General features: G+C 42.5%; 1 protein-coding gene across 1 annotated transcript; it reads left to right on the plus strand.

Annotated features, from left to right (window-relative positions):
- The first annotated feature begins 16 nt into the window (after window positions 1-16).
- On the plus strand, window positions 17-9,330 carry LOC122673227 (rho GTPase-activating protein 20-like). Its single transcript, XM_043870757.1, has 5 exons — window positions 17-29; window positions 322-409; window positions 929-1,115; window positions 2,310-2,448; window positions 7,869-9,330. The coding sequence occupies exons 1-5, from the start codon at window positions 17-19 to the stop codon at window positions 8,144-8,146; spliced, it is 705 nt and encodes a 234-aa protein (XP_043726692.1). The 3' UTR covers window positions 8,147-9,330.
- Window positions 9,331-9,787: the final 457 nt, after the last annotated feature.

A 9,787-nucleotide genomic window follows, 5' to 3' on the forward strand; every position in this document is an offset into this window, starting at 1 on the left:
GTACGAATGTGCTAACATGAACACAAAGAGTAAGTTCCAGGTGATAGAAGGAGCTTTAGCTTCATTCTCACTACAGCCCAAACTCTACTTTTATGCGTCTAATTTTAGTTGGGGAAAATCCAACCAGTACTTCTGGATGTGCAAGGCTGTGGAGAATCACAGCCAAGCTCTGTGTGAATCAGTCTGCGTGGCTATGAAGGAACCACGGACTGAACTCAATTTGTCAACTAAATATTTTCTTTGCAACTTCTCCATTGAATTTACCATAAGACTAATATACATTTTTTGATCTATCTAAGGATTTTCTTCGAAATATTCCAGGAAGCATATTTTCAGCCACTCTCTATGATAAATGGCTTGATGTTATTGATCAAGGGAATGAGGAGGAGAAAATAACTGCGACCCAGAGGTAATGATGCAATTTTCTCAACTCTGAGAAAATACAACCAACATACTCTTAGGAAAATATCAGCTTATAGTTTACAGCTGTGTCCACTAAAATAATGACCAGTATCAAACGGTTTCACTTGATCATACCCCTGGAAGCCAGTTTGAAAAGAGATGTACGCCTTATTGGTGACATTGTAATTGGTGTTTTTCTGCTAATCTTATTAATACGGAATGCTTGACCATTTTACACCTTCTGAATACACGAAATCGTTGGAGATGAAATCCATTGGTCTAAAAAGAGATGATAAAGAACCAATCTGCCAGCGGTATGATCTTAAATACAAACACATAACTAACCAGAGCAGTTCTTACCTGGCTCAGGAATTAAATTTGGTGAAACATTTTTGTGTGCATTCATGCCTGGAACTGTGAGAATGGACTGTGGACATGGTATAAAAAGAAGTACTGTGTTCTCTGTATTTCCACTTACTGAGCAAAATGACTCGCTTTATTGATAAGTGCCTTTTTCTGTCATTAGGCTTCTAGACCAGCTGCCAAGAGCCAATGTAGTTTTTCTGCGATACCTTTTTGGAGTGTTACACAACATTGAGCAACATTCCTCATCCAATCAGATGACAGCTTATAATTTATCAGTGTGTATAACCCCAAGCATTCTTGGTCTGCTTAATTCTGGCAGCACAGCATTCGAAAACTTCACCAAGAAGGTAATGAGAGCTCTCATTTTTATGCCTTGCAGGGCAGAGTCCCCATTTTGAACCTGAAGTCTGTGGTATTAACTCTGGTGAACCAGTTTAAAGTGCACATTTTAATTACACTGCCTTGGACTGGCAGAGGCCTGCTCTGGTTGGGCATGGGAAGGTGTGTTGCAACTGAGAACAGTCGAGTCACTTCTCCTTTGCCATCCAAGAGATTAAACAATAGAGAGATAAGAGTAGGATGGTGTGATAGAGAAGAACCTGGCTTTGGAGTCTGAGAACCAAGATTCAACTCTCAGCCTAATCATTGAGGGGTGTACAAACCTCCAAACTATGATTTCACCATTACACAATGATGACAACACTCAATACATCTGGTCAGTCTCGGCACATCTTAGGCGGCCTGGGCAATATGAGCACCCAAGGTTCCACACATACCGGCCTCACTCTGCCAGTTCTGGCTCATTCAGGAAAATACTTGGCTCCTATTGTGTCTCTGCTAGAGGATGAGGAGGCTAGTAAAATATTTCAGAACATCCTGACAGAGCCACAACATGCCTAAGAAGATCACAGCTCTTTTCCAAGCTCCCCTGGACAGCAAGTGTGAGGCAAGGCAATGCAGTTAGACAGACAGACATGTTTTCTCTCCAGATGCTTTCTTCCGTCACAAACCCTGCCACCCCACACAGAAACCTCTGCTACCCACGTTTCAGATAGTTCTTCACTGAAGTGAATTTCAAAATTTGTGTTGCATTTGATGCTTTATCAAGTTTAATGAGATGCTATATATAAATTCTATCTCAAGAAAACTAGAAAAAAGTTCAATAAAAATAAACAAAACTTAATAAGAAAATATACATTTTTGTCCCAAACATCCTATGTAGGCTACTTAAAAATCATCCTAGTGTTAAGCATGTAGCAATCATTACAAAATTTTAGCTATCAGACTAGGCCACATATTATAACTTTAGTCCACCGACGAAAAGAATTTTAAAATTTGTGCCCAAAGTACTCTTGAAAGGATTAGTTATTTCTTAGAAAAAGCTGATGCATATATAATATATATATATATTTTTTAAATCAAGTGAATTTTTCTGACTTCTTTTGCATTTTTTGTGAGAGCCAAGATTCATGTCTGAAATGTGATTTACTATTAGGCCATATGTACAGTAATACCCCATTTTTTGCCCCTCTGTGTTACAGATTTCTTTCATACAATTTCTCATTGAAAACTGTCTCAAGATATTTGGAGAAGATATCACGTCTCTCTTTGGACCGAAGTCAGTGAGTTGTGATAACAGTGATATCACTGACGTCACTGATAACAGTGAGAAGGTTGCAGGTACGTGAATAATGTAACTGGCTTTGATGCAAAAGACAGCAAGGCTGCCAGGGTCAATGGGAGATCTTGGAGTCCAAAGCACATTCTAAGGGCAGTAATTTCCATCCGCTCCAAGACATGGGAAGTTTCCCGCTTGTGAGATCAAAGGAAGGATAAGACTGTTCTGATTTCAAGAAGCTGCTAATACAGCTTTAGAAGACATCATGGTTCGGTTCAGTTCAGTTGCTCAGTCGTGTCTGACTCTTGATGATCCCAAGGACTGTAGTGACCCCAACTCCTTGGGGTCAAGGGCTGCAGCGTGTCAGGCCTCCCTGTCCATCACCAACTCCCGGAGCTTACTTAAACTCATGTCCATCGAATCAGTGATGCCATCCAACCATCTCACCCTGTCTGGTCCCCTTCTGCTCCTGCCTTCAATCTTTCCCAGCATCAGGGATTTTTCCAATGAGCTAGTTCTTTGCATCAGGTGGCCAAAGTATTGGAGTTTCGGCTTCAGCATCAGTCCTTCCAATGAACACCCAGGACTGATCTCCTTTAGTATGGACTGGTTGGATCTCCTTGCAGTCCAAGGGACTCTCAAGAGTCTTCTCCAACACCACAGTCGAAAAGCATCAATTTTTCAGCACTCAGCTTTCTTCACAGTACAACTCTCACATCCATACATGACCACTGGAAAACCATAGCCTTGACCAGACGGACCTTTGTTGGCAAGGTAATGTCTCTGCTTTTTAATGTGCTATCTAGGTTGGTCATAACTTTCCTTCCAAGGAGTAAGCGTCTTTTAATTTCATGGCTGCAATCACCATCCGCAGTGATTTTGGAGCCCCAAAAAATAAAGTCTGACACTGTTTCCACTGTCTCCCCACCTATTTCCCATGAGGTGATGGGACCAGATGCCATGATCTTAGTTTTCTGAATATTGAGCTTTAAGCCAACTTTTTCACTCTCCTCTTTCACTTTCATCAAGAGGCTTTTTAGTTCCTCCTCACCCTCTGCCATAAGGGTGGTGTCATCTGCATATCTGAGGTTATTGATATTTCTCCTGGCAATCTTGATTCCAGCTTGTGCTTCTTCCAGCCCAGCGTTTCTCATGATGTACTCTGCATATAAGTTAAATAAGCAGGGTGACAATGTACAGCCTTGACGTACTCCTTTTCCTATTTGGAACCAGTCTGTTGTTCCGTGTCTAGTTCTAACTGTTGCTTCCTGACCTGCATACAGGTTTCTCAAGAGGCAGGTCATGTGGTCTGGTATTCCCATCTCCTTCAGAATTTTCCACAGTTTGTTGTGATCCACACGCTCGAAGGCTTTGGCGTAGTCCATAAAGCAGAAGTAGATGTTTTTCTGGAACTCTCTTGCTTTTTCGATGATCCAGTGGATACTGGCAATTTGATCTCTGGTTCCTCTGCCTTTTCAAAACCAGCTTGGATATCTGGAAGTTCTCAGCTCACATATTGCTGAAGCCTGGCTTGGAGAATTTTGAGCATTACTTTACTAGCATGTGAGATGAGTGCAATTGTGCGGTAGTTTGAGCCTTCTTTGGGATTGCCTTTCTTAGGGATTGGAATGAAAACTGACCTTTTCCAGTCCTGTGGCCCCTGCTGAGTTTTCCAAATTTGTTGACATATTGAGTGCAGCACTTTCACAGCATCATCTTTCAGGATTTGAAATAGCTCAACTGGAATTCCATCACATCCACTAGCTCGGTTCGAAGTGATGCTTTCTAAGGCCCACTTGACTTCACATTCCAGGATGTCTGGCTCTACGTGAGTGATCACACCATTGTGATTATCTGGGTCATGAAGGTCTTCTTTGTACAGTTCTTCTGTGTATTCTTGCCACCTCTTCTTGATATCTTCTGCTTCTGTTAGGTCCATACAATTTCTGTCCTTTCTTGAACCCATCTTTGCATGTAATGTTCCCCTGGTCTCTCTAATTTTCTTGAAGAGATGTCTAGTCTTTCCCATTCTGTGGTTTTCCTCTATTTCTTTGCAGTGATCGCTGAGGAAGGCTTTCTTCTCTCTCCTGGCTATTCTTTGGAACTCTGCATTCAAATGGGAATATCTTTCCTTTTCTCCTTTGCTTTTCGCTTCTCTTCTTTTCACAGCTATTTGTCAGGCCTCCTCAGACAACCATTTTGCCTTTTTGCATTTCTTTTCCATGGGGATGCTCTTGATCCCTGTCTCCTGTACAATGTCACGAACCTCCGTTCATAGTTCATCAGGCTCTCTGTCTATCAGATTTATTCCCTTAAATCTATTTCTCACTTCCACTCTATAGTCATCAGGGATTTGATTTAGGTCATACCTGAATGGTCTAGTGGTCTTCCCTGCTTTCTTCAGTTGAAGTCTGCATTTGGCAATAAGGAGTTCATGATCGGAGCCACAGTCAGCTCCTGGTCTTGTTTTTGCTGACTGTATAGAGCTTCTCCATCTTTGCCTGCAAAGAATATAATCAATCTGATTTCGGTGTTGACCATCTGGTGATGTCCATGTGTATGTGGTGATGTCTGGCAAAGTCTTTGGTTAGGGCTTTTCTCGGGACAGTTCTCTTTCTCTCTCTCTGGCTATCCCACAGTCCGGGTTGCTATCTCACATTAGCTCCCTCAGATTGCCCTCGGGGCATTCAGGCCCGGTCCTTACTCTAAGCAATGCAGCCCATGCCTCCCGGTTCAGCCCCCACTTGCTGGTGGTGGATGCCAGCGTCTGGGCAACTTTTCTGCTGGAAGCTGCCATTGGGCACATAATCTGTGGGTTTTATTTATTTATATATTTATTTTTCCTCCCGGTTACGTTGTCCTCTGAGATTCCAAAACTCCCCACAGACCCGCTATGAGAGTGTTTCCTGGTGTTTGGAAACTTCTGCTCTTTTAAGACTCCCTTCCCAGGACGGATCTCTGTCCCTGCCTCTTTTGTCTCCCTTTTTATCTTTTATATTTTGTCCTACCTCCTCTCAAAAACAATGGGCTGCCTTTCTGGGTGCCTGATGTCCTCTGCCAGCATTCAGAAGTTGTTTCGTGGAATTTGCTCAGCGTTCAAATGTTCTTCGGATGAATTTGTGAGGGACAAAGTGGTCTCCCCGTCCTATTCCTCTGCAATCGTAGGACCACCCCTGAGACTTGAACTCTCGAGTCTATCTCCACAGCAAGCTCACTTTCCATTCTGCTTCAGAGCCAGGCTGCGAATGGAACTGGACTAAATATTTATGTGTTTGTTTTTTTTGTTTAAATCTTTCCTCTCATTATCCCTGCTACCCTGCTACCATTCCAATATTGTCCCATTGATATTTCTTTCTCTGAATAGAATGTCTCACTAATTTAAGAAGTATTGGGGCCAGAAGAGAATTTCTACTTAAAGTATTTTTATTCTCATAATTGTTATTCTATACCCACAAAGTTTCAACATTTCACTTTTTAACATTCAAACCCTAATTTGAACATGAGGAAACACTAACCTAAATCTTGTCAGGATTGTTTAAGAAAGATGAGGTTATAAAGTTAACCTGTTTAACAGTCCCTGGCAACCCACTCCAGGATAGACTACAGTCCACAGCGTTGCAAGAGTTGGATACGACTGAACAACTGAGCCCCATACTTTTCGTGGCTACAGTATGTACGTTTATTGGTCACAGAGCCAACAAGAACTCTAACACCAACCAATGAGGATTACGAAAGGGCCATCTAGGCCTGAAAATAAAAGTATAGGGCTTAATGTCTATTTTGCTTTCCATCTATGCTCATAGGGTAGCTGGACGTATAGCTTTGTAGCAACTGATGGAGCGTTCTTCCTGAGCATTCTTATTAAAGCTGAACAATGAATGAATACATTTGGAATCCATGAATACCTTTGGGTGGTTTTAGAAATAATATAATCAGGTTAAGAGCAGGGACACCAGGGTGCATAAAGCAACTCAACCCATATAAACATGTATCCTTTTAACATTTGTACATATTAATTAGGAGAATCTCTTCCTGAATTTAGGAATGCATTTGCTTTCTTCATCATCTCCTTTTAAAATGATGGCGGTATGATGTCAAGGCAGGAAGAGCCTAAGGCAAAGTGATGACATTCCTTCAGGAATGCACACCTTCTGGAGGCTGCAAAATCAAATGGAGAATGGAGGTGGGGTCTGCTTGTGGGGGAGCTGACTGATGTCTAGGCTGCCTTAGGCCCTTTGAAGGAGGGAAATTACCTTTATTAAGGCTGCTATGTGACATGTCTTGCACGGAGTAGTACATTATGTTATGTAGTCCAGCGAGGTGTAAGTAGCATCATTTATGTTAAGTTGGAGCAAACTGAAGCTCAAAGAGCTTCAGGTAACTTATCCCATTAGGAGGCAGAATGGGAGCCTTCTGGTTCTCTCACCCGGCACCACAAGTGGCTCACCCACTTGAATGGACATGGTGATGCACTCACTATGTCTCAGAAAAGCCAAGTGGATGGGCATTTTAAAACATGTGGTTACATTCTTCTGTTTATTTTTCTACAACTTGGCTCCTCTATTGACTTCTGTAGCTGGCTATTTAAGCAGGTTATTTAAGGAAATATTAAGCAGGTTTATTGAGCAAATATCAGGAAAACATTTATAGCTGGGCACGAGAAACTTTGAACTCAATTTTTCATTGCTGATCACTCTTTCTTGGAAAAGCCCTTCATTGCATTCCTTTGACAGGGGCTGTTGGTAGTTAAAATTCATCTTTGGGTTAGCTGAGGAAGGTGTTACAGAAAAATGGCCACCTGTAATCTTACCACATAGTCTGCGTTTAATGACTACTTCCCAAGGACCGTGAGGGCAGGAAGTCATCCTTGGAGCTGACTGAGGGGTGTGGCCTCCCAGAGAAGAGGTCCAGAGGCTGACTGAAACCCCGGGGTCAGGCAGGATGTCTCATGAAAGGCGATTCTCTTGATGAGAGAAAATTGGGCATGACTGGGTACTCAGAAAGCCAAACAGGAAATTGAACAGAGGGAGGAAACTTACTACAAAAGTAAATGATAACCAAATGCTGCTTGATTTGAATGTTAAATATGTTTGGCTTTTAAAATGAGATCTGATACCAGAATCCACTGATAATACTTAACTTTAGGAAACCTGTATAGCTACAGGTTAAGTGCCTCATGACACAGGGCAAAGGGAATAGACAGCACTGTCTGGGGAACACTGTCACAGGGAGAATCAACCCTGAGTCTGATCCCGCCTCTAGGTTTAACTACTGGTTTGCAGAATATGGGGAAGAAGAACATGTTAACACTACAAGGAGGCAATTAGTCTGTTTCAGAATGTGGGGAATTCTATATAACAAATGGTTCAGTTTCTCTCTTTGAGCCACTGCAATGAACATGCTGCTGACTCTAAGGGGTGGAAATCAGGCTAAATAAGCTAAACTACTACTAGTGAAAATCTCTCTCCTATATTCGATTCAGACAAGAAGACAGTTAGCAAGAGTTCTGTCAAAACCTGGGCCTTTTGGTGTAGCTCCAGGACTCGCGAGGACAACCAACACCCACCTCTACCACCCACAAAGCCAAAACAGCTCTTTGGAGCTCCTCTTGAGGATGTATGTGATAACGACAGCCTGCCCACCCCAATTCTGGTAGGTCTTATTTTGGTTTTCTGTAACCCTCCTGAGGAGGGGAGTTCTGAGAGATCAAGTGTTCTCTTCCAAATCTACCCCCAAATGAAGAAGTCTGGCTTTGTCTGATAAGTTTCATAATATTACTTCAAAGAATAAGGTCTGATTTAGGTACTGCAGAGTTACAAGGCAAATACCAGATGAAAAGGTACTCTCATCCATTCCACTGATTTCAACAAAGACCCACCTATACTGGCTCAGGCCAGTTAAAATGGACTCTGTAAGGTAAGGGAGTCAGAGAAGGCGAGGTTGGGAGAAAGCATGAGACCAGCACTTGACAGGAACAGATCACCTTTAACGAGGCGAGAAGGGGCAGCAGTCAGAGGAGTGAGCTGCTGCACCACCCCAAGAAAAGAGTGAGCATCTACAGGCCTGTATGTGGAAAGCCTCTGTCCTAAGGGGGCCTGTTCGCCAAGGTTGTTCAGAGCAGTTCTCTCTCACACAGCTGGGGCAAGGAATTTCGGAGACCGGCCAGAGGCTGGGACCAGCTGGGAGCTGGGCGTAATCAACCTAATGTCCATGTTTTTCTTCGGGTGACAGTGTTCTTTATTTTGCATAGAATGGTGGGGAGGACCTGGAGGGGAGTTTTAACTCCAGGCTATTTTGAGCTGTGTAACTTTCCTTCAGACTCTGTGTGTAAGAATCTCTGAGGGTCCACTTCATCCTCAAATGGTCTCCTGGTCTCCTCCCTTGAAGTCGACACTCGTCTCAAGTCTCCTTCAGCTGAGTCTACTCCGCCTTATGACTCAAAATGTCTCACACGGATTTGATTTGTAACTCAAGTGTTTAAGCATAAAGTACTCATCCTCTGGCAAAAAATGAATCATTTGAGCCTGACAGAATGTGTCAAAAGAAAGTCACAGAGTTTGGACTGTGCTTTATCAAATTAGTGTATTGAACTGTAAGCATTAACACTTGTTCACTGTCCACTATCTCTCCAAGCACTACACTAGATGCAGGGAATTTTATGGTAGATATGAAGAAATTTGTCATCCAAGTTATGTGCTAGCACTACCCCAGACCTGTGTCTTTCACAGAAAATTTAGGGGGCAGCTATGATTATCATCACCCCCACTTCATAAATGAAAAACAAAAGAGCCTCACCCAAGTATGTGCTATGCCTAAAGTCTCACAGTGGATAAGTAGCAGAACAGATTCCACATTCCTTGAAAAACCTGGCTCCAATATCTGTTATCTCTCTACTCTGCAGACAGCAGAGGATATTAAAATACAGAAAAAGGAACTAGAAAGGCTGATGAGAAAGAAATGTGGTCGGAGAAGGAGGAGAGGCATAATGAGCCTGATTTTGAGGGGAGGGAATACAGGAAATAGGAATGAATGGGGTGGACAGTCCCTGAAAGGGGAATACACAAATGGAGCATGAATATGGCAAAAAGATTTCCACACTTAGGGAAGAGCATCTATAACAGGGAATAATGAGAAAGGAGCGGTGAAGGAGGAGAGGGTGAATCTACAAAGGCCTCAAAGCAGAGACCTTTAACACGGTAAATTCACTAAAACGGAAAGTCTGATTACACAAGTGTTTAAAATGTTTCAGGATATGAATGCCAAATCGATTGCTGGGTAGAAAATATATTTAGAGACACTGAAGAAAAAATTTCAAATTGACTTCGGTCCAGTTCTAGCACTGTACCCTCATACACCACAGCTCTGTCGAAAGAGGAGCAAGCTTGTGCTCTGGGCTTGTAG

Source organism: Cervus elaphus, chromosome 17 (genome assembly GCF_910594005.1).
Source record: "Cervus elaphus chromosome 17, mCerEla1.1, whole genome shotgun sequence".
NCBI classification, from domain to species: Eukaryota; Metazoa; Chordata; class Mammalia; order Artiodactyla; family Cervidae; genus Cervus; species Cervus elaphus.